The 23,667-nt window shown below is 56.3% G+C and overlaps 2 protein-coding genes across 12 annotated transcripts in view; both read right to left on the reverse strand.

Annotated features, from left to right (window-relative positions):
• Positions 1-621: 621 nt before the first annotated feature.
• The window catches only part of MYO18A (myosin XVIIIA), a 96,225-nt gene continuing 73,179 nt past the window's right edge, over positions 622-23,667 (reverse strand). For 6 of the 11 annotated variants that reach the window (XM_068531809.1, XM_068531808.1, XM_068531804.1 and 3 more), the window contains 16 exons: positions 23,249-23,376; positions 22,769-22,923; positions 20,847-20,970; positions 20,558-20,758; positions 19,890-20,000; positions 19,313-19,417; positions 18,899-19,045; positions 18,422-18,535; positions 16,931-17,047; positions 16,659-16,742; positions 16,042-16,179; positions 13,770-13,955; positions 13,244-13,383; positions 12,422-12,466; positions 9,174-9,296; positions 622-2,037 (listed from right to left, as the gene is read on the reverse strand). In XM_068531809.1, the coding sequence (XP_068387910.1) occupies positions 1,893-2,037; positions 9,174-9,296; positions 12,422-12,466; positions 13,244-13,383; positions 13,770-13,955; positions 16,042-16,179; positions 16,659-16,742; positions 16,931-17,047; positions 18,422-18,535; positions 18,899-19,045; positions 19,313-19,417; positions 19,890-20,000; positions 20,558-20,758; positions 20,847-20,970; positions 22,769-22,923; positions 23,249-23,376 (2,063 nt within the window). In that variant the 3' untranslated portion in view covers positions 622-1,892. Of the gene's footprint in view, positions 2,038-3,597; positions 4,767-9,173; positions 9,297-12,421; positions 12,467-13,243; positions 13,384-13,769; positions 13,956-16,041; positions 16,180-16,658; positions 16,743-16,930; positions 17,048-18,421; positions 18,536-18,898; positions 19,046-19,312; positions 19,418-19,889; positions 20,001-20,557; positions 20,759-20,846; positions 20,971-22,768; positions 22,924-23,248; positions 23,377-23,667 lie in introns of those variants that run through there. The other 5 variants (XM_068531812.1, XM_068531811.1, XM_068531805.1 and 2 more) reach the window with 3 other exon arrangements.
• Positions 4,944-9,028, reverse strand: LOC137754964 (uncharacterized). Its single transcript, XM_068530907.1, has 4 exons — positions 8,982-9,028; positions 8,381-8,434; positions 6,604-7,877; positions 4,944-5,012 (listed from the first exon to the last, which is right to left on the reverse strand). The coding sequence occupies exons 1-3, from the start codon at positions 9,026-9,028 to the stop codon at positions 6,608-6,610; spliced, it is 1,371 nt and encodes a 456-aa protein (XP_068387008.1). The 3' UTR covers positions 4,944-5,012; positions 6,604-6,607.

A 23,667-nucleotide genomic window follows, 5' to 3' on the forward strand; every position in this document is an offset into this window, starting at 1 on the left:
GGATTATAACTGGTCACATTACAGAAGGTAGAGGAGGAGGAGGGAGTCATTTGTTTCTTGCCCACTGCCTCTCAGCTGTCAGTGAGGGAACCACGTGTGGACTGGGGCATGAAGGCAGAGACTGAGCAGGGTGGAGAAGCCAGCACGCCCAGCCTATTCAAGTTGCCCTGTGGCCAATGGGGTTGGAGGCCAGAGAGAGTTCTGCCAAGTGTTGATCAGAAAGTCATCTTTGGGATGACTAAACTTAAAAAAAAAAAGAGAGAGAGAGAAGATAGGATCTCTGTAATTGGCAAGATTTAACAATCAGAGGGACCTCAACATTCCCAAGTGGAGGCCAGGGTAGGCCAAGGCCTGGACGGCTCTGCCAACCTGAATTACAATCCACGGGCTCTTAAAATAAAAGGTGGGGTTTGTGTCTTCCTTGACCAATCCTCTCATCCACTGCCTCCGCCTGCTCCAGATGACCTGCCAAGCTCTCTGAGCAGCACTGGTCTGATGCGGGAGCAGGTCAGGGATGAGGGTGATTCCCCCAGGTCCCCACCAGAGTCCTCACTCTGCTCCCCTGTGACCACCCTGGACTTTACCTGAGCCTGAAGGAACAGGCAGGAAAATTGGCAGAGCCAGGAGAAAAAGGACATTTATTTCCATACATCAAGTAAACAGGGGAAGAGAGCACAGCCCAATGAGTACAAACCAATTGCAGGAGAGAAGGGGAGACAGCAGATGGGAGCGGCACCAGGCACTGCCCTTGGGCCCCCGTCTGGTGGTGTTGGTGGGATGATCTTTAGGGTGGGAGCTGGGACTGTCAGTCTGCATGTTGTCATGTCTGGGATAAGTGCGTGTGGGCAGGGCGACTGGAAGAAGAAAAATGACTCAGGCTCAGGACACAGGGTGAGGATTCATTCGCATCTAATACACATCAGTACCGACCAAAGCTTCCATCTTCAGTTTTTCTGATCACAAGCCCTCAACCCAAGGCCTTCCCTCTCAAGCTGAGCTTGTGATCCAGGCAACTTGGACAGAGGGGGAGGGAGGCAGTGCTTGGATAAGCCCTGAACTGGCATTAGGTGGAATGGGTTTACTCTTCAATGGGTCATTGCACTTAACACACTGATGAGACAAAGAAGGGTAGGGGCTGGAAGTTCTGGCTGGTACAGATGCACCCCCGTCTGTGTAGGCCTGCTCAGCTCGAACCCAGAAGCACCTGAGAGCCCCTCCCCACACGGACTCTTAAGAACCTGGGCCCAGCTCTGCTCACGGGTCTCTCCAGCTGCACAGAGAAAGGACTGCTCTCGGAAGAGTAAAGATGAAGCTGAGGTTCCCCTAGTCATTCCCGGTGCGGGGAGGCGGCCGGCTGCCACCACAGCCCCCTCCCCCTCTCAGGGATGCAGCTGTGATGGAGAGGTTGGGTATTTAAATTAAAAAGTAATAAGACAGCAGGCACTGAGAAGAGAAAGCCCTCCCCCAAGTCATGGGGAAGGAATTGCTGTTCCCACCCCAAACCCCTCCCCATGGACCCAGCAACCCGAGAATGTCTCAGTAGGCAATCTGTCCACCGTCCCTGAGCAGGGGTGGGGGGGTGGGGGGCGGGGGGGGTAGGCTGAGATGGAGGTCAACTTGCTGGCTCTATGCAGTGCCAAGCCACCTGCCATCCACGGTGGCCCAAGGCAGGAGCAGAAAGTTCTCTTTTCAGAACTGCTCTTCCCTCCACCTCTTCCACGTGGAAACATCAGATACCCACTGCCTGGGAAGCCCCCTGACCGAAGAGGGTCGGGTGTTTCCCATGCAGATCAGCAGTCAGGTGGGGGAGACCCGTGCCCCGCCATTTCCTGGGAGAGGCGCCGTGGCAGCAGTAGGCTGTGGGTGGGAGGGGTGCACACCACTCCCCTGGGCTATGCGTTGGTCTCTGTCTGCTTGGCCTCTGTGTCGCTGTCACTCAGATAGTTGTGGGAGTATCGGGGCCTGGAGGTGCTGTCGAGAGGGTCGTGCTCATCATCTGACCGGTCAGGGGCAAGGGACTTCCAGTAGCTGGTGGGGCTGCAGGGAGAGAGGAATGAGGTCACAGAGGAAGGATGCTCTTTACGTCCAGCACCAAAGCCTTTGGTCCTGAGGAGGCCCCCCAAACCCTGCCACAGCATTCCCCCAAAGTCACAAATTGAGAAGTAGAAGACTTCCCTGGCTTCCCCAGAAGATACTCAGAGTAGTAAGAGAAAGGAGCACATCGTTTTGACTCTGAAACCTTTTACAACGCCAAGGAAAGCAATGCTGAAGAGCAGTGGGTCTCGAACTTGAATGTGCGTAAGAATTGGCTGCAAGATCCTGGGTTCTTCTCCTGAGAAGTTTTGATTTGCTAGCTCTTGGGTGGAACCCAGGAATTCTGCATTCTCAACTCCCTCCCCAGAAGATTCTGATACAGGCAGTCCATGGACTGCATTGACTTGGAGACTGCAGGTCTGGTGGTTACATGACTACAACCTGTCTTAGTAAAGTTCCTCCCAAAAAGATTCCTTCTAAGAAGGAGGGGCTTTCCCCATTGAATACTCCCAGATCATAACCCTTCTTCCTAATCAGGTTTTCCTAAGGCCGGTGAGAGTTTCTGCCCTTGACCATGATATCATCTACTCACAAGGAATAGAGACTCAGGATGTAGGAGCTGGTAAGACCTCTGTTTCAGGGTGGCATAGTCATCCCTTTCTTGGTACCATAATCCGACCCCAAGGCTTTCATCAGGCCATTGGGAGCCTCGCGCTCTCCCCTAACCAAGATATGAAGAAGCATTACTCTCTGGATGAAGCAGACTCATGGCGTTGAGCATGGCTGGGATCTCATTTCCACCTCTAGTCACCTTCTCTTTTCTTTCTTTTCCAAAGCCTTAGAGCAGCCTTCCCCTGCCCCTCCCACCTCCACTGCCTCTGCCAGTACAAGTGCACTGTAATTTCAGCAATGCTGGAGAAAATGCAGCCCAGGGTGGCTCCACCCCTACCAGTGCCCTGCACTCAATGGGCCCCTCCCTGCCCAGTGCTCTCAGGGACACAGCCCTGCTTCCAGATCCTAGAGAGCTTCCGCTAGGATAAACAGGAATCCTGTGATCCCACTGTCTACAATTCTGATTTAAGAATCTGAGGAAGGCCCTTGTTTACTAGCGCTTTCCAAGTTCTTCTATCTCCAAACCAAAAGAGGAGGACACAGCGTTCTGCAAGAAAGAACCACATGCTCAGCTTTTCCAACTGTGTTGAAGAAAGGATTTCATCACTGAATATTTCCTGTAATGTGAGACACTGTCTTAGGCACTCTGGATGTGCTATCTTATTCTTCACCACATGAAATGGCATGAGGAAGCTGGTTCAAAGAGACGAAGCACCTTGCCCAAGGTCACACAGCCAGTATGTAAATCTGAACCTGGGACCTTAGACCTCAAAGCCCTTTGATGACTCCACCTTGCTGCCAGACCCGGTGACCTGAGGAGAAAACCAGATGACACCTGCATTCTCCCCACTGGCCTGGGCGAGAGCCCAGGGGGTGTGTAAAGACAGGTCTTTTTTTCTCTCTCCCTGGGGAGATGGAAGAGCCTGACGGAAGAGCCTGTTCAATTATGCAAAACGGTTTAGGAATGGGGCAGTCTGGTTAATAGTTATCGTATTTCTCATGAACGAATTACCATTTTTAAAGGAATCAGAATAGCACAAAACACATTTAATACAAACTAGTCTGAACATAAATGAGTTTTACTTTGATGGGCCAAAGGCACTTAAGGACTCTGGGACGTCTCAGTGACAAAATTATAAAGCTCAACAATGACTGTGCAACATAGAAAAAACTGGGGTTATTTTAGCTTTTGGGTTCTTTGAATTCTGAATTAGCGGGAGCCTGATTTTATTTTCATTTTTTAGACAGAACTTCTGGGCACCCAACGCTAAGGTCTGCTGTTGGGCAAAGGAAGGAATGGCTTTGTGGAAAGACAGTGGGGTTATTTTGTGGGCAGAGGGGGGTGAGGTAGATGCCAGGGCTGGGACCCAGATGCAAATGGGGTGTTCCTTTCCATCCTCACACCTCTCCTCAGAGTGGAGCTGCAGACCCCACTTCCATATTTCTGTGCCTGCCAGGCAGACACCTGGATAAACGACAGCTGGGTTTCAACACTGTTCCATCCAGATGCTGGGTGCAGTGGTAGAGGCAGCCGGGAGGGCTAAATGCCAGGCCTCTCTCCCCTGCTCTGTGCAGCCACAAGACACCCCTGCTCCCACCCTGGGTGCTCTTTAGCCAGTTTCCTTTGTGGCTTCTACAGCCACAGCTGTCGGAGAGTCAGCAGCAGGCAGCTGGCTCCCTTCCCTGGGGCAAGAGTCAGGGCTGTAATTTGAACATTTTAACCACATTGTTTCAAAAGCTTTCCTCCTCACAAGCCAGTGTCTCCTGCTCAACGCTGTCACAAGCGATTTGGTGCATAAGCTAATTCCCACTGGGCGAGCAGCCCCCTGCCCTTGCCTTTGCTATGGATGCTTTCGTGTTCTGCATTCTTGCAGGTCCCCGTCACCAGGTGGGAAGCTAAACTGCCCCCAGTCTTGGCAGTTTATTCACCCAAAGCCAGTTCATGCTGAGTCCAACTAGGTCCTCCCTCCCCTGGACCTTCTCTGCCAGCTCTGTACTGGTTGGCTAGCTTCTGGCTTGGTGCCCACTCTGGCCGCGGTGAATCCAATCCTTGTTGGAGGTGGCGGTGTGCAGGGTTTCAGGACTACTGTTTTCCTGGTGGACAGGAACTGTGCTGGTGGCTGAGGGAAGAAACAGGCTTTATGTGTTTTTGCTCTTGCTGGGTCAAGGGTGATGATGGGCTGAGTCACTGGGGTCTGAAATCCACCAGTTGCTGGTCGGCGTGGGATGGCCTGCCTAGGCCCACGTCTCCCTCTTCAGATATTGGTACCGTGCTCAGAAGGGCCTGGCCCTCTCTGCTTTCCAAACCGCCTCCCATGGCCCATCAGCTGACTTCCCGTGCTAGGGGAGCAGGGCACTCAGCAGGGCTGCGGAAGGAAGGGCCGAGATGGTAGACACAATATTATGACCCCTGCCTTTTCTCACTGTGGTGCTGACAACAGCTCCCTAGTGCAATTGAGTGCTTCCTACTCTTCCCAGAGCATCCTGCAACCATCTGTCACATGGGGGGAATGACAGAGCAGGGGTAAGCCCAAGGGCTTGGTTTTGGAGCAGCTCAGGGCCCACAGAATCTGAGTTGGCCATGAGCCTGGTCTGGGTTCAAGTTCCACCTCCCCCATACCATCCCCCCAATCCCATCCCATCACCATCTCCAAATAGCTGCAGGTAACATTCACTTCCACGGGCTCCATTCCTTAAAACTGGTCCCTTTCGGTAGAACCCAGCCCAAGTCAGTGTGCTTGGGCAGCTGCTCCACTGCACAAGAGGCCCACTAGCATGCGACAGGTGTGTGTTAGTTCATGCATCTAGGAAACACTGCCCGTGCCCCAGGGGGCTGCGCTCTGGGGTCATACCTCCTGGGAAGCAGCAAGCTTGCCCTGGGAGGGTACCACGCCAAAAACAGCTTCACATAACCAGGGTGATCCAAATGTCACCGCCCACCAGGGAAACTGGCAACAATAGTATTCCAGTGAGTCAGTCTTCGCTTTTCTTCCGAGTGGGGGTGTGGGCATAAAGGGCCTAACAGCTAGATCTCCCTCCCACAGGGAGAAGGCTGGGGGAGGCAGGAGAGCCAGGAGGGGGCTGTCACTCAGCAGTTGCTAATTTCTATTCATTAAAACTTTACAAGATGAGCTAAGATGAGGTGACGCTCATGTGTGGGCTTCGGGTAGGAGGGGTGGGGAGAGAGTCAGGCATCTCCAGGTCTGCTGCAGGGTGCGGTGATGTGGGCGCTGCAGCCCTGTAAGCCTTGCAGTCTTAGGCTTGAGACGCATGCCAGAGAGGAGGGTGACACTGCAGGCGGGGGAGAGTTGAGCAAAAGGCCCCTTAATAGCTGACAGCCAGTGATGTACCAACCCATGCCTGGGGGTCAGCTAGAGCCCTTTCCTGGACCCAGCGTGTCAGGGTCATGGACAGAAGTTCCGTATGGGTGCTGCCAGATACATACAGGAAACATTTTGCCCATGTGCTCTGCCTTGGGTCGTATGGAGGAGTAGTTAAGGGCAAGCTGAATAGACTCCATTCAGATCCTGGCAACATCACGTACCAGCTATGTAACCTTGGCAAATAACTTAACCTCCCTGAACCTCAGCTTCTTGTTCTATAAAATGGGGCTAATCAGACATTTGTTATGGGGTTAGTGTGAGGATTAAGTGAATAAAATATGGCAAGGATCTGGCGGGGGGGTAGGGGGTGGTCCCTGGCCCAGGGTTAGGACTTGATAAGTGGGAGCTGTGACGGACATCACCAGTGAGTTCAGCTGATTGGGCTCAGGGCTCAGAATGACTAATCAGCTCAGCTGGCCCCCGCTCTCTGAGGTAGCCAGGAGGCTCTCCGAGGCCAGGCCTGCCCGCGAGGAATGCAGGAAGGGCCTGGGTGGTGGTGGGTGGGATGGGAGCACGTTAGTTCACACCAAGCGGCACACACCATGCTCTGCACTCCACGCCAAGTGTCACCTACTGCACTAGTCGCTCTCGGGGCGGTACAGGTACCGCATCATCAGGCTGTCCACCTCTTTCTTGCGCTTCCTCTCCTCCTTCCGAGACTGTCGGCGCGCCTGCCCAGCCTCCTTGTCCTCCGCAGCCGGGCCCTTCTTCACGCTCGAGCGGCTGTGGCTTGAGACGGTGGAGCCACTGGATGTCGACGAGGAGGACTCAGACTCCGTCTCTGTTCTCTTCCTTCTCGATCTGGACTTCTTCTTGCTTTTTCGAGAGCTCCCCTTCTTCCGCCGCCTGTGCTCCGAGGAATCTTCGGAGCTGGAGCTGGAGCTGCTCCTTCTCTTGCTCCGGCTCTTCCGGCTGCTGCGGGACCGAGAGACGTCCGCAGCAGAGGCTGAGCGGCGGATACTGGTGGCTCGCTCTGGGGGGTCCAGTTGGGCGCTCCGGGTACTTTGGATGCTCTTCCGGTCATCCTCCTCAGAGTCAGGCTCCAGGCTGCTCCGGTGGAACGGGACGGGTTTGTAGCTCAAGACCTCATTGATGGCAGCCTCCAGGTCTGGGTCTAGGTAGGAGTGACGGCTGATGGGGCGGATACTGGAGCCGAGAGACTCATCTGTGGCGGAGGCGGAGATGCGGGGCTGGGGTGGCACCGACAGACTGCGGGCCAGAGACGGGTAGCTATACTGTGAGTGGGCCTCACTCAAGGCCACACTGGCTCCATCGTCCCAATCATCCAGGCAGCTCCGGCCCAGGGACAGGCGGGAATCGGGGCTCTCCCGGCTGAGGGCTGAGGCCCGGCCCAAGGAAGGGCTGAGGGTCCTTGACAGGCTGTCGAGCCTCGAGGTGCTGCGGCGGGAACTGGGGGAGCCCGACAGCGAGAAGCTCATGGAGGAGCAGGCCCCATCCTCGCCGGAGCCACGCTGTGTGGCCGAGGAGGCCCGGCTGACGGGCGCAGAGACGGCCGAGGCCCGGTCAAAGTCTGAGCCCCACGGCTTCTCCAGCCCCCGGCTAGAGCAGCCCCCGACCCCGGAGAAGACGGAGCCACATTCCTCAGGCTCCTCGGACTTCCTGCCCAGGCCCAGCTCCTCCCTGGGGCCCCCGCGGGCCTTCCGGGGGGGCCTCTCAGGGGAGGCTGGCCGCTCGCTCAGGGTGGTGAAGAGCGAATCCTCATCCCCAGTGCCCCCGATGGAGTCCTTCAGGGTGAGCCGCTTCCGATAGCTCAGGGAGCTCAGCACGGAGGCCGGCCTCTCCTCCACCCCCTTGCCCTCCTTCCCCAGGGTGTTGAGGGCCGCTCTGCTGTGCGGGGGTGAGGCCGGGGAGGAGAGAGCCGGGAGTGGATTAGCAGCAGCAGAGAGAGAATGAGAGAGAGAAACAAGCATTAAACGTAGAGAATAAAGACACCGGGGGAGGGAGAAAGGAGGAGAACTCGGCAGCGGCCCTGGCAAAGTGGCAGTGAGAGCGTCGGAGGAAATGAAGCAAAATAATTTGCGTCAGTGAAAATAGCTTCATGGAGAATGTCATGTAAATTAGACTATTGTTCTATTTCATCACTTTTTCCCCTCGAAAACGTCTAGTTCAATTTATTTCATTGTCAACTACCTGGAGCCTGGTGCTGTGCCGTGGTGAATGACAGTGGGGCGGGGAAGGTGGCATTATCTGCAATAACAAAATGTTGTTTGGCCGAGTAAATTAAACCAATTAGAGGGGGCCGCTGGGTGCTTGCGGTGAGGGGCTGGACTTGGGAAGGGGCCTCAGGGGAGCTGGAGAAGGAGAGGGATGACTTTTTCTACCCAGCTCACCCAGCGCTCTCTGGGAGGAGGTGGACCGGCGTGCCCTGGGGGATCAGGATGGCTCTGAGTTGGGAGGGGGGAGTCAGCAGGGAAGTGGCCACAGGAGGGGTGGGAGCAGAGGACCCCGGCTGGCCCGTAGGTGAGGGATGGGAATTGGAGACCTGGATTTCAGGGGTAGCTGCCTGTGTGATCAGAAGACTGTGACTGGGCTGGAAAATAGGGGAGCAAGTTCCCCCAGTGGATGGGTGTTAGCAGAAAGCATGGTGGAGGGCGAGTGAAGAGACTAGAAGAAGAAGAGAATGGGCAGAGAAAGACAGAAATGTGTCTGTAGCTGTGACAGGCAAGTCAGGGGAATTGGGGCCTTTTCTGCTGCTATCCCTGCTAAGACCTCAGAGGTCCACAGCCGGCCCGGACTGGCCTTGTCCAGGGTGTGGGATCCAGAGTCCCCCTGTGTCCCATTTCAGTCTTGATTCCAAGGGCCCAAACCATCAGGTAGTTCGTTCAACATTTGTTGAATGAATAAGTGGGGATGAAGTTAAACCTACACCAAACCAAAGCCCTGAAGCCTGGTAGGAAAACATTACCTTGGAAAATTAAGGGTGCCGCAGACCTTGACAAAGAAGAAACCAGGCCTCCTGTGCTCATCCCATGTGCCATGGGCGGGCCTGGGCCCCTCACGCACATACCAGGCAAGAGAGAGACGCAGGTGGCGTGAGGCCCACCCTCTTTGGGATCAAGTGGCTGCTCATCCATTCCTGGGGCACGAGGTGACCTTTCCTCCCACCTAAGGCCACATGCTCACCTAGAACTCTTCAAGCTGCCATCATCGGAAGCCGCCTTGGAAGGCCCCTTGTTTTTGGACAACCATGACTTGACCCCGTCGACCCGGTCCTCCAGCTCTGAGTCCACATCTGAGTCCCCCTCACTGTGGGATGAGGAGCAGAAACGTAGGCAAGGCTGGGAAGAGGTGATCACCTGGTAGCCCAGGAGGCGGCACCAAAGTGGCAAAGCAGGTTTGTCTTGGGTGGGGGTGGGACGCAGGGCAGCATGCGCATCAGTGAGTCAGAGAGAACAAGAGAAGTTAGACAGATGAGCACACCATTCACAAGGACCCTGCCCCGCTCAGCAGGCCACATTGTGTGACAGCCATGAGAAGACCCTGAGGAGCACGGAGGCACCTCCACCCCACTTTCTGTGACAGGCTGCTGTTCAGCCAACCAATCCAGTGAGAACAGGGAGACTGTCCATTCATCAATTACAGCTAAATGGCTTTTGGTTAAAAAGAGGCGTCCTGGGCCCTTCAGCTCCTCCCTGAGGCCTATTCTGCTGTTCTTGTCTGCCTGCTCCCAAAAATGTGGCTACAGCTGCTGCCACTTTCCATGCCTTCACTGCAAGAGCTGGGCTGCTGGTGATGGAACAGAGAAGAGAAGGGCTTCGTTATGACTTCAAGTGAGCTTGAACCTGGAGTCTCCTGAGCTGACGCAGTGCCAACTTGGGCACTATAGGCCGTATCGCAGACCCATCCTGCGACTCCCCTTGGCCCTTAAGAAACAGAAAGGACAAGGAGGGGACCGCAGCATTTCCCGAGGGGTTCGTAACAGCTTCAAGATTCAAGCTGCACCTGGAGATCCAGTGGGGCCCAGAAATCCCAGGCAGGGGCTCTGTCTCTCCCAGTCTCCTCTTCCACCTTCAGGAAGCCTCCAGCTCTTGCTCCCCCAGGGCTTTTTTCTGGCCAAGCTGGCCTGAGCCCTCTCGACTTGCAAGAAAGCCCAAAGGAGTCAAATTCTGATGCTGGAATCACGGTGACCTCCTCACACAGCAGCAGGGGCTTGGAGATAGCTTCTGAGTGAGACTGCTTCTAGAATTCTGCAAAATGTCTGCTCACCACGTTCCCTGCCATGGATATGCTAGGATTTCTCCTTGATATAAATTTCCTTTCATCTGTGTCAACAGGAGCAGCCCCGTTCCTGAATTATGTTCTTGAATAAATAGCCACACAGGTGCGCACACGTGCGTGCGTGTGTGTATGCACACACACACACACAGAGAAGAAGCCACCAGACTCTGTTCTGGGGATTGTGAGACAGCATGACTCGTGGGGAGGGGAATAAAGAAGCATATTTTATGGGCTTCCGTCAAATACAGAATTATAACAAAGACCAGGCTGGCTGATGCCCCGGGTAAACAGGAGTTTAGCAGACAGCTCCGAAACCGCTAATGCAAGCCCTGTGCCCGTTCGAGCCTGGCAGATTTACTATGGTGCACGGGCCCTGTGGAACGCCAATACCACCTGACTTATACACCCGTGCAAAAAACCTCCTTCTCTAGCTTCTGAGCCTGTAATTTATCACCGCTGTTCATAACCATATTGATTACCATTAGAAAGGAGGTGCTGTATGCATCGCAAAATCTATGTCTACATGTTAAAAGCGTTTCTGTATAAATCTCCCTTAATACTGTGCTGTTTACTGCTTTCATTAGGGTTATGGCAACAACAACTGTATCTCTAAGTAAATCGAAACATTATTTTTCTGGCTGCCTTAGCACACTCGCTCAATAACTCGGAGCTGGGGCCCAGAGCTGCTGAGGAAAAGACCCCCTCTGCCGTCAGCAGGAACCTGGCTAGGACTGCAGGCCGTGTGCCTGCATGAGTGCACGCTGGTGTGTGTGTGCGCGTGTGCAGTAGTTTAGAATATGATCTGAAATGCGCATTTTATCAGTCCTCGAAGCTCCTCCAGCCCAAGGATGGCAGGGCTGGAACACACAGGGGACAGACAGTCATGGGCCCAGAATATGAATTTGCCTCCTGACATTCAGAGCAGCGAATGGGTTGAGAAGCTGGCCTGCCCGCCCTTGCCTTCCCTTTAGTTTCAAGCCTATAGAGGATGTTTGGATTCTTTTCCTTAAATAATCAGGCCTGTAAACAAACTCCAGGGGCAGGCAGGCTCGGGGGGCAGTTGAAATTTTAAATGGTCGGAATTAAACCTCGCGTCAAATACAATTTATGTCCAGGCTCATGTGCTATTAGTTAACTGGGAGCTGAATCGCGGGGGAACAAACAAACGGAGACAGAACGGCAGGGGATATTAATTGCGTGTGACAACCGGGCTCCAGCGGCCCTCTGTCACTGTTACACACTATTACATTTATCATTAGCTCTCACGGAGTCCTTTGCGCTGCCGCCAGCCCATCCTGGCCAGGGGAGGAGGCCTGCCAGGCAAGAGAGAGTGGGGGAGGAAACCCAAAGCGGCGCTAGAACAACAACCTCCAAAGACCAGCCCTGTCGGACCTGAAGGAGGATTGCCCCGATCTGCCTGAGGGCCCGCACATCTGCCCCAGCTGCCCAGCTCCCACCCAGAAAGAAGGAAACGGACAGGGGGTGGATTTACTGGGCTTCCCGCCACCTGACTGACGGCAGCACAAATGCCTGGGGCCTCCTTCTGCCCAAGGTGCCTGCGGAGAGTAAAGTAAACACATCTGGCTGTGTTCCCCTCCCCTGCCTGGATGCTTTCTCCCAACAAGTAACTGTTAGATGCCCCTCACCTTCTACCCTTGTCTGCCAAAAGAAGGTGGTGGACCTTTCAGAATGAAACATACCCACTTCTTTCAGGCAGCTCAGGCTCCAAAGGAGCCCAAGGACGGGGAGAAATCCAGCCCAAACAGACTTTTCCCTAGAGAAAGAGGCCGGGAAGCGGCTACACTTGGTTTCTGATGGGACAGAGGCTGAAGCTCAGGAAGGCAGGCTGTGGGTACCACCCAATGAGGTTGAGCTCTCCTTTCTGACGGAGCCCCCATCCTGCCGACCAAGGATGTGGGGGCCAGTGAACCTTCCAGGTGGAGCGCCCTTGTTGCCTGCGCTCTACAGGGCGCGGCCTGCCCCCTTGCCTCCCTTGGGACAGAGTGAGCTGTGTTAGCATGAGGGACTAGCTCAGAGGAGGAGAGGAGGCTGTGTGTCCACATGCGACATGCAGCAGGGCGGGAGCCCAGGGTTAGGGGGCGGTTAGACACCACGCGAGGAGAGGCAGAGAGCGCGTGCGCTCCAGTCCTCACGGTTTATTCTTTCTTTTCTGATACTTTGTCACCATGTCCTGCAAACTGGAAACAGAAAGAAAATGGTGGGCAAGGGGGCCGGAAGAACACAGAAAAGTCAACCAAGGTGGACCCCTCAGCCGAGGACCCCTCCTTCCTCAGCAAGACAAGGCTCTGGCTGGCTGAGACCAGGAGGTGGGACAGTGCTGTCCTCAGACGGAGGTCCAGGCCGCCTGGGGCACCATTCCCCTGCCCTAAAGGAGCAGGCTCCCCGGGCATCCCAGGAGCAGGATGCGGCCTCGGCCTTCAGGTGGGATGGGGGCAAGTCTGGGAGGGTCTGCTCAGGGCAGCCTTGGGAGCTTCTCCAGGGCCTGACCCCACCCCCACTGCCAGTCTGCCTGCCTCGTGACTTCCTCCTCAGCCTAAGACTACAAATCTCTCTCCTAAACCATTCCCTGGGTGGGTCTTATGTGAGAAAAACTCTGGCACGGTAACAAGGCACCAGGGCCCTTAAATCTCTGCTCTCCCCAGAGTGGGGCAGGCACCATCAGAAATGCAGCTAAACGGGGGAATAACTCATCTTGAATGGGCAGAGCTGGAGAGCCAGGTCCCTGGGAGGCCTGGGGAGAAGGACAGGGAGGAAGTGGGGAGGGTGTCTCACCCGGGCAGCAGCTGTCCGGCCCTCAGCTGCTGCAGGATGGGGTCCATGCTGGGGTCTGGCAATGAGGGGAGGGGGGCTGGAGGCTCAGTGGTGGGGAGACCCAGATTGCAGCTGTTCTACCTGGTCTGGAGGCAGTCAAGAGGGCCTCCGAGCCGGCCACGGTTGCCATAGAGGCCCCTCACCTGTTGATGAGGTCCTCGTTCTCATCACTCTCCATCTCGTCCTCAATGGCGGCCTGCAGGTCCCCGATGCGCTTGAACGCCAATTTCAGATCAGCCTGCAGGCTCTGGTTAGCAGCTTCCAGACTCTCCAGATCCATCTCCTAGGAGGGAGAGAGGGCAGTCCAGTCCACAGGAGGGCTAGTCTCTCACCCAGCTGCCCCAGAAAAGGCCGGCTTCCAGTCTCTCTGGGCCAGGCAGCAGCTACATGGGTGCTGCTGAGAACCTGCAGAGCTTTCTCTGCTCTGCTGTTGCTGGGCTGTTGAGGCCTGGCCTTGCCTGATGGAGACTCCGGTACCACCCTTGGCCCCTGGCCTGCCCTTAGGCTTTGTGGACTGTGTTCTTGACATGTTCTCTTCCCTCTAATTCTGGTTTAGAATTAAACCATGGTTTCTTTGCAGCCCACCTCCAGAAGCCCACGGGGGAGGTGTGTGCTTAGCAGCTTCTCAGAGGGCTGCCAGCCTCAGGCCTCGTGGGTAGGGGGCATTACCAGTTCATGCTTCTTGCGGCTCGCCTCGGCCTCCTTCCTGGCAAGCTCGCCCATCTCCTCCTTGGTGTCCCGGAGCTGCCGCTGCAGCCGCTTGTTCTGCTCCTTCTCCCGGTTCTCAGCCGCCGTGCGCTGATCCCGTTCCTCAGTCAGCTTCTCCATGTTCTCCTTGAGCCGGCCGGCCAGGCTCTGGACAGGGAGGTGGGAAGAGAGACCATCAGCCAGGCAGGGAGCGGGGTGTGGCAGAGCTCCAGAGTCAGGAGGCCTGGGTCCAGCTCCGGCTGCCCCGCTCACTGGCTAGGTGGGCAAGCAACGAAAGCCCTCGGAGGCGGCTTCCTTTGTCCTTCTGTAAAAAAGGGAGAATAACACCTATTCCCCAGGGGTCTTTTAAGGCCCGAATAAAGTAATGTATGTGAAGGGACTCTGGAAGATGAAAGGTGCTATCATCATCATTATCACCACCTAGGTCGGAGGAGAGCTCTGGCTAGAGTCTGGGCCTGTCCACACTGATGCCACGTGTGGGGCCTCCACGGGCAGCAGGGTTTCCCTCAGAGACCCTAAACCCAGAAGCTCCAAAAGCTAGGGCCTGTGCTCAGCAGTAAATGGCTTTACTGAGAATTCTGGATTAGGAGGAGACTAAACAGTCATCACATGCCAAACACAAAGCCATTCCTCTAAGCCTGATGAATCTCTCTTTCCCCAGAAACGCGAACACATTTTTCCCTTCTGCGCCATAGGACGCTGAGCAAAAAATGCCCTGGAGATTGGGGCAGAGTGTGAGGGAAGAACGCTGCTTCTGGTCCTAATCCTGGTTCTACCACTGACTGGCCGTGGGGTCGCCACTCTCAGCCCCCAGCCTCTATGTCTCTAAAATAAGGCTACATCTCTAAGGGCTGTATGTGTTTAACATTCTGTGCATCTAAACCACAGTACTGCCTTTCTGAGCAGAAGGGAAAATGAGAGAGTTGAGGAAAGGGACTGGGGCCCATGAGAAAAGGAGGCAAGTGCAGCAGGTCTGTCCTATTTTACATCCACCAGACCAATGGCCTCCTCTGTCCCTTGATAGCTTTGGGGCCTTAGGCAACCTACTTAACCCTTCCTGTGTGTAAAATGTGGATCAAAATATTGCCAAGGCAGAACACAGACTATTACTAAGTCTCCTTCACTCTCTCTAGCTCTCCGGAGGACTGTGACCCTGTCCTGGGAGGTCCAGCCATATTTTCTTTGAAGGTCTAGGGTACTAATGCCCTCCGATGCCCACTGCCAGCTCCATAGTCACCTACTTCCATCCCCACCCTCTTTCCTGCTCCACCGACTCAGGGGTTAATGCGGAGGTGGCAGAGGTGCTCCTCAGCGCCCACGCCATGAACATACTTCTCACGAAGGCCTGTCAGTGCTCAGACAGATGTCTACATGCTTGGGATGGAGGAGGAGGACTTAAAATACGGTGAGAGGGGTGTAAACCCGGAGAGATCATTCTGCTGGCCTCCTTCTTCCTACCTGCTCTGCTGGAGAGGGAGGGGCTGGAGCACGCTGGCTTCAGGAGAGTGGAACCGAAAGGATTAAATGTGGAGGTTGGAGATTACAGTTGGGAGGAAGGAGGGGTGGAAAGAGAAGATGGAGGTGAACAGAAAAAGGAGAAGGGTCGAAGGGAAGAGGGTGAAAAGTAGAGGGAGAGGACAAATGGGATGGGGAGAAAGGAAGAAATAGGTCAGGGTAAGAAAGGGAATGAGATTGGGGAGAAAATAAACAGAGGGAGAAGAAAAAATGGGGCAAAAATGGAGGAAAATGAAGAGGGAAAGAGAAAAAGCAGAGAATGCAAGCATGGGAAGAACTGAGGAAAAAAGGGAATAAAAAACGGGAAGGAGAGAAAGAGCGAGCGGTGAGATGAGAGGACGGACTCCAGCCCTTGCAGAAGTGGCGCCATCCGCTGCATATTTATGACCCTGCTGGAGAGCGAGTGAGGGGACCGGCGGGGGGAGTGCACGGTGGAGGAAAATATGAAGACGAAAAGCTAAGCTGCTCTGGTCCCTTGGCAGAAAGCAAGCACAGAGTCGGAATGTAAAGCAGGCAGGCTCCGCGGTGCGCAGAGAGCAGGCCTGGCGAGCGGGGGAGAAGGCACCCGCCCCGTCAGCTGGCCTGGCAGCTTGGCAGAGGCCTCCGTGGAGCAGGAGCGGCTGCGGGCCGGCCGGGCCCTGCTGAGCATGCGTGGCTCCAGCCGCTGGGGCCGCTCAGCCCTGCCTGCTGAGGACTGGACGGGGAAGTGTGCACCCACCTCCAGCCGCTTCACTTGGGTCCTTTCGAACTCCAGGCGTGTCTCCAGCTCCCGGATCTTAGCTTCCTGCCTGCTCACCAGGGACCTGTCCACCATGGACTGCTCCAGGAACTCCACTTGGCTCTGGAGGGCTTGTAGCTGGGGGGGGGGGGGGGGGGGGTTGGGGGGGGCAGGAAGGGAAGAAAGAACTGAGCCTGGAAAGGGAAGGGGCAGGTTCTCTCTCCCCCCCCACACCCCACACCCCACACCCCACCCCCACCCCCCAGCAAGATCACCATGGTGACTAGAAGGCTGAGGGAGGGAGGGATGCACAGGGAGGTGGAAGGATGGGGCCCTGAGCCAGGGGCATTCCCCACCTGGCACTGCGCGGGCACACATTTTGCCCTTTGGAGAGAAAAGAGAAAGCTAAGGACCAGAGAGGGCATAGAAATGCGAAATGAGGCAGCTGAAGCCAAAACGGCTGCTATGGTGACATGGCTCCAAGCCTAGGCCTCTGCACTTCCTGACGCTGACTGATGGCAGAGAGAAGCACGTGCTTGCCTGTGAGCTTGGGAGTTGGTCCCCACACACAGTGACCCTGGCACCCTCTTTCTACCAAGGGAGACCCTGGTCCCCACCTTCTCCTGTAGCTCTTGCTTCTCTTTGTTGGCTTCTTCTAGCTGAGCCTGGAGATCATTCATCTGAGCCAGATCCCGGGAGGCCTGGGAAAGGAGAGGGTGCTGAAGCAGGATCCCCCATGGGCACCAAATCCATCCCACCCCACCCCACACTGAGGCCAGAGCACACAGGCACCATGACCCCCCAAAGAAGCGGCTGTGCCAGGGACCTAGAGGAGGACCAGAGGACAGTGCTTCTGCAGGGTGTGGTGGGGCACTCCTGGGCAGGGTACCTGAGCCACGGCTGCCTTGTGCTTCTTCATCAGCTCATTCATGTCCTCCTGGTCCTCCTCCAGCCGGCTCTGGATCTCATTCTTCTCACGCTGAAGGCGGCTCAGCTGCTCCTCCAGCTGGACAGAGGCAAAGACAGATCAGAGAGCATCAGGCCTGGCCTGCCTGATGGCTCTCGGTGGAAAGACTGAACCTCCCTATGCCACCTCCAATGGGACGGGGTGATGATAGGGCCAGGCCCACCCGCTGGAGGAGGTTCCAGGACCAGTGATGCTCAGGGAACTGCCTGTCCTGCTGTGGGCCAGGGAGCTGAGGGAAAAGGGCTGTCTTTGCAGCTGAGGCAGACCCTGGGCTAAATGACAGCTGCTTTCTGACAGCTCTTTGGAGGCTAATGAGAAGGCAGAAAAGGTCTGTCCAGAACCAACGACCCATCATCCTAGCACTAGCGTTCAGGCCCTAACCTGTGCACACTCTGCCCCCTTCAGGCCCCAAGGAAGGACCCCTCAAATCTGTGAAACTCTCCTGGCATGTTTCTCCTGGGACTGCCTGCTCCCTGGCCATCCAGCGCCCACAGCCAAGTCCACTCCTTGGGGGGGAGGAGAAGAGACAGCCAACAGCAGCTTCAGGAAATGAATGAATCTATTAGCCTGTAATTCCAAACCAAAATGACTGCGTTGGCTCCTTCTCTGCCCCATCCATCTTGTTACCGGGACATGGGGAGCTGCGGAAGACTCCGCCAAGAAATTTATTAACTCGGATTTAAATAAAATGGTAATTTTATAACAGCCTTTTTTAACACAATTAAGGAATTTGAATTACTCACCTGAAAACCGCTGAGGAGCATAAATGTCACGGGGATAAATCAAGCCCAGGAGATTGGCATCTCTCAGCAGTCAGGTGACTAGCTGGGGGGCCAAGGGAGCCCAGAGCCAAGCCCAGCCTCCTCCCCTGCCCCATTCCCTGCCTGAGGAGGTACCGATGGCCGATGGCCGTATCCCAGTAATGAGTTTTCGGCCGATGGATGGGCCATGGGAGAGGTGGGGAATTAAAAGGGAGGCATTAAATAAGCGCTCTAATTAGCTGCCGCTTGGGCTTGGGCTCGTCAGTGGGCTGGCCAGGGGCAGGGGAGGGAAACGGAGCCATCCCATCTTCTTATCGGCGCTTCTGCTAATCTCTAGGTACCTGTTTACATCCCTCAGCCACATTAGCTGCCTATATTTATGGTGTTGGGGCCGGTGGCCAAGCTCCCACAGGCAGGTGGTTAAACAGGGAGATGGGCCCTTGCTGGCTCCCTCCTCCACCTCACCCCCTCCCAGGCCTCTGCTCTGAGTGGGGAGAGGCAGAGGAGGGGAGGCCTGCTCTCGCCGCAGAAAGCCCTGGCGTGAAGGGACCGGGCTGGGGAATGAGCCCTGTTTGGGGTAAAAGCAGCCACTGTCACAGCTCCATTCTCCCTCAGACCCCCGAGTCTGGCCCGGCACACCCCGCATCCTCACCGCCGTCTTGGCTTTGGCGATGTCGTCAATCTGCAGGTGCAGGTCTTCGATCTCCACCTCCATTGCTTTGCGCGCTTTCACGGCTGCTGCACAGGTGAACTCTGACTCCTCCAGCTGGACAGAGAGCCACCCCCGCCCCAGGGAGAGATGTCAGCCATTCCCTGGGGGCAGGAGGGCTGTGCAGGAGGCTCACAGGGGAGAGGGAACCCAGGAGCTCTCCTTCTCCTCTGTTTACTTCAGACCCCAGGGCTGTGATGTGTTGTGTGTGTACCGGCATCTCCTCCCGTGACAGGGGTGGTGGATGCTAAGCCAGTCCATACCATCCTGGGCTTGACAGTCATGCATATAGCATGCGCAGACCCTGGGGAGTCTGGCTTCTCCCCACTTCCCTGTCACCTCCCTTCCTGAGGATTCAAGAACCACTGACAGGGGCAGGAGGGAGAGAGAGAAAGCTGATGGCTTCCTGTCTGCAGATACCTGGTTCTTCAGCTGGGCGATCTCCCTCTTGCTGGGTGCGTTGTTCTTCAGGTGGTCCAGCATGATCTGAGCATCTGCCAGCAGGGCCTTGGTGCGCTTCAGGTCTTTCCGGAGCCGCTTCTCTGACTCAAAGTCTCGCTGGTTCACCTGGGTGGACACCAGAAGCTGGAGCTCTGGGCTCTGCCTCGGGGCCTCCTCCTGTCTTCCCCAAGCCCACTCCTCACCCTACCCTCACTCTCAGAGATGTCTAATGAGCAATGACAGAGGAAGTGCCAGGATTATGCCAGCTGGTGAGAAACCCCAGTGTGCAGTGGATGTGATCACCCATCCCACAGGTGATGACAGCGGGCCCTACGGAACCAGCACCCCTCCTGTTCCCAGCTCTCCCCGCGGCAGCCAGCAGTCTCCACTCACCTGGTCACTGAGCGTGGCCACCTTGTTCTCCAGCTCCCGCTTTTCCCGCAGCACCTTCTGCTTGTCCTCATACTCCTCCTCGAGCTGTATTTCCATTTGCTTTAACTGGGAACAGGGGCCCATTCGTCCCTTCAGTGTCTGGTGCCAGCCAGCCCCTTCCCTGCTGGATCCTCCCACCCCGGGAAAAGAGTGGGGCAGCGCTGAACATGGATGACCCCAGAGGGGCAGACCCTGAATTCAAAGTTCCTAGGGCTTCAAAGTAGCCTGGGAGGGAGAGGAGGGACGGCAGGCCATGCACAGGGGCCCAGGCCCGTGTGGGAGCCCTTGCTCCAGAGCCCTTGTGCCTGCTGCTTGGCACAGAAAGCAGGGGGCAGTAACTCCTCAAGGGCCTGAGCTTCTCTACAGACCCTGAGAACACACATCCCAGCCAATGCCAGGATTCTGAGCGGAGATTCCTGGTCCTGAATAGCAATGGAAAATAGTGTGGCTAAGGTAAAGAAACAGAAAAGCCCTTACTTCAAAGCAGTGATGGGGGAACCGGCATTTATATTGGACAGGTAAGTGCCCATTGCTTTACCTTTTTCTGACATGACTGCCGGGCCTCCTCCACCTCCTCATCCCGACTCTCCATCTCCTTGGAATGGGTCTGCCTCATCCGCTCCATCTCCATCTCGAGCCGCAGCTTGGCCTGGAGGTGGGTGGGAGTAGGGACTGGGTTTCTTTCCCAGCAGCACCCTGACCCCTCCCCACTGCACCCTGATGGGCTGCTCTCCCCAGGCTTGGGAGCAGGGAACGTCTCCCTTTGCTCCCACCTTGTTTCTATGGCAAGTGGCTTCTCCAGGGAAGCTGAACTCCTTTACTAGATGTCTGGCACAGGCCCAGAGAAGGCTGCTGAGGGTGGGGGCAGTCCTGTAGCTTTTCCACTTGGCCTCCAGGCTCTATCTAGCTCCCTGAATTGACATGGTAGCTCAGTGGCAGGCTGGATGGGCTCATGGCCTTCCTGCTGCCATGCACTCTGAGCCCCTCACCAGTGGATTTCAATTAAGATCTGTTCTTGTGGAAAGTACCATGAAAGCTTAATTATCTTAACACTGTGGTTGGCACAGAGCAGGTGCTCCCTCAATATTTTGTGAATAAGAGAAGGAATGATCGATTGAATTTGGGATCTTGTCCTCCTCTGGCCCACACCCAGAGGAGGTGTAGCTGTGGGGACGGCAGTGCCTTCCTCAGCCAAGCCCTCAGCACCTGCTCCAGCATCTGGATGGTCCCCGCCTGCTCATCCAGCTCCTCCTCCTGATCCTTGACCTTGGCCTCCAGGTCTCGGAGCTGTTTCTTGACCTTGGCCAAAGAGGCCTCATCCTTGGACTCTTGGGAAGAAATGTCCTGGAGCTCAGCCTCCAATGACACAACCTTCTGGGTGAATCCCGCAATGTCCATGTCTTTTTCCTGGAGCAAAAGAGAAGATGAGGCTGGCCCTGGGCTGGCCCGAGCCCGTGATGGGGTTGGGGTATGGATGATGGGAAGCCCCACGCACCTCCATTTGCTGCTTCAGGCTGAAAGCCTCGGCGAGGAGCATGTCCTTCTCCCGCTGCAGCTTCTCCCGCTGCAGCTTCTCCCGCTGGGCCTCCTCATGTGCCTGCGAGAGCTCACTGTCAAACCTGCGAGGGAGCGTGGCCATGGCGGCTCCATCAGATAAGGGAAGAGTCCAGGTCTCCAGCGCCCAGAGGCCGCCAGGAAGTGGTGCCACAGATATGGACAGGACCCAAGTCAGGGGGAATCATGCAGCCTGAACTTGGGGCCAGTAGTCAGGTGACATTCAGGGGTTACAGGTCAGGCCACCTAGGCCCTGCTGAGCAACCTGGTCTGGGATGGGGTGGGTAGGGAGTTCATCAAACAGGTCCAAAGAGCCTTTTCACCAGATGGGCCTCAGAGGGAACCACAGACTGCTTCCAGGGAAGAGGTGGACAGACTCTCCTCTGGCATTAAGTCTCGACCTTTTCCCTTTCAACAGATCAAAGAATGGAAAGAGGGACCAGGGCGAGGGCAGAGCGGGCATCAGAATGGGTAGAAATGGACGTCCTGCCTTGTCTAACTCACTTTCTACAGTTCAGTTTGGCAACTTTAGATGGAGCAGCTGGCTGCTGCCCCACCTCTGAGCACCAGGCCCTGGCCAGGCCCACCTGACCCAGCAGCACCCCTGTCACCCCCAGGACACCCCACACCAGGCTGGAGGTCCCAGTCCCACTGTGCCCAGCTGGCAGCGTGCTTCAACGGGCACACGGTCCACGGTCGGGGGCCTCTTTCTTCACTTCTCCACTTCCCAGCCTTCCATTTCCTGCCCAGTGACGCTACAGAAGGAGCAAATTGCTGAAACTCCTCTTACCACCTTCGCTGAAGAGCTAATTGGCTTCCTGTCGAAAATTGAACAGCTCATCCCCATCCCAGCTCCACATCAAAAAAAAAGTAAGAAAACTCCGGGCAGCTGAAACCTAATAAGGTGCCCAGCGGGGAGTGCAGCGAGACGGTAACTAGGCCGAGCTGGCACTGTCATGGGGGTGCTCTGAGCTGGGGCGGGGTGTCCCGCTAAGGGTGTCTGCCACTAGGTAAAAGGGAAGGTGGGGGTAAAGATGAGAACTAGGGAAGCAGAGAGTCACAGAGCTGGGAGGGAGAAATATAAGGCCTTCCTACCTCCCCTCACTCTCTGCAAAGCAGCAGCCCGGCAGGCCCGAGTGAGCCCAGGAGACCAAGGGTAACCCTGGGTCACTGAAAGGACTCAGCCCTGCCGTCCTCACCCCCAGGGGCGTGGATGTGGGGCTGCCCCTTCACAAAGGCGACTGGTGCCTCTGCTGAGAACCCGTCCCCTGCGGCGGGGAACTGGGTGCCGTTCCCACCCCCTGGGGTACCCTGCTGTTCCCAGGGTGTGTGGGTTCCTCCCTGTTACTAATAAAGGCATCCCATTCCCATCCCCAGCCAGGGAAATTAATTTAGATTGGATTTTCTCCTGTGAGGGCTACACCTCCCCCACTTTGTGGCATTACCATAACGAGATGGAAGTGGCACGATAGTTTAACGACATTAGTCGGGAGAGTGTGTTTGTGTAGCTGAGGCAAGGGAGAGATGGGGAGCCGGGCGAGGGCAAGAGGCAGGGCCGCCGTGGAGTGGTTCCTGCACGGGCCCTGGCTGACACCCATCCTTCCTGGCCCCAGGCAGGGTGACAGCACATACTGAGGGGAGCATGTCCGAGAGCGAAGGCCTGAGCAGGCCGTCGGTGGGGCTGTGGTCTGTGTGCTCCTTAGGAGTGAGACCCTGACTCACATTCCAGGATGAGTGACCATGCAGGCAAAGCCCCTGGCCAAATTCAGGCCCCCTCTTCTCTCCTCCCTGGAGGGAGGCAGGGAGCCCTGTCTCGGGCTGCTCTAGGAATTCCTCTGCGTCCAGGGCAGGGGACCCACCCACCTCCTCTGTTTCTTCTCCAGCTCGTGGTTGCGGACCTGCTGGCCCTCCAGGTGCAGCTTGGTGTCCTGCAGCTCAGCCGTCAGCCGCTGGCACTTCTTCTTGAGCTGCTGCAGGGCCCGCTGGCTCTCATCACTATCTGCCTGCAGGTCTCCAAGCTAGGGGGCGAGATGGGGTGCAGGGTCAGCAGCCATTGAGAGGCCCAGAAGTATTGGTCGAAGAGGTGAGGAGAAGGAAGTGGGTGAATGAGGGGGAGATGTGGGGATGAGGGATGAAGTCAGGGTCGTCCAGGGAACCACTCTTAACAATAGTTTGCCTTTGGTTGTCCCCTGAACCGAGAGGCGAACATGTCAACCCTTCCCTATTGCTCCCAGGGCCTGCCTGGCTCCGGCCATTCCCTGGGCCAACATGTGGCACCGAGCCCCTCGCAGCTTCTCCCCGCTCCTCCCAGGCACAGCCCGCCACTCCCTCCTCCAGACTCACCCGCCTCTCCAGCTGCCTCCTGTTCTGCTGCTCCACCTCCAGCTTGTCCTCAAACTCCTGCTGGAGCCGCTTCTTGGTGAAGTCCACCTCCCGCACCGCTCGCTCATACTTCAGGCGCCACTCGCCACCTGTGGGGTGGGGGCAGACGAGGGAGGACTGAGCTGCTGAGAGTCCCCAAGAAGGGGCCGAGGGGACGAAGGATGGGGCAGCAGGTGGAGTCAGCTGGAGCGACTCAGAAAGGTCCCTGGAACGGTGGCTTCCTCCCAAGGCAGAAGGAGCCACTAGCTGGGAGAAGCCTAGAGAGGGTGATGTGGCCATGTGCGCTGTCTTCTCCCCAGGGACCGCCAGACCGTGGTCCTCAGACATCATCATTATCATGGCTGTTAGACCGCCCTCCACGATAATCGCCTGCACTTACT

The sequence above is a fragment of the Eschrichtius robustus genome, chromosome 20 (assembly GCF_028021215.1).
Source record: "Eschrichtius robustus isolate mEscRob2 chromosome 20, mEscRob2.pri, whole genome shotgun sequence".
NCBI classification, from domain to species: domain Eukaryota; kingdom Metazoa; phylum Chordata; class Mammalia; order Artiodactyla; family Eschrichtiidae; genus Eschrichtius; species Eschrichtius robustus.

Bases quoted from the DNA above. Each gene is read 5' to 3' on its own strand.
- LOC137754964 (XM_068530907.1), bottom strand. From the start codon at position 9,028: ATGGCACATGGGATGAGCACAGGAGGCCTGGTTTCTTCTTTGTCAAG. The intron at 8,435-8,981 runs GTCTGCGGCACC...CTCCCAACTCAG, and splicing joins CTGGTTTCTTCTTTGTCAAG to AGCCATCCTGATCCCCCAGG. The intron at 7,878-8,380 runs GTGAGCTGGGTA...ACCCCCGCACAG, and splicing joins CTCCTCCCAGAGAGCGCTGG to CAGAGCGGCCCTCAACACCC.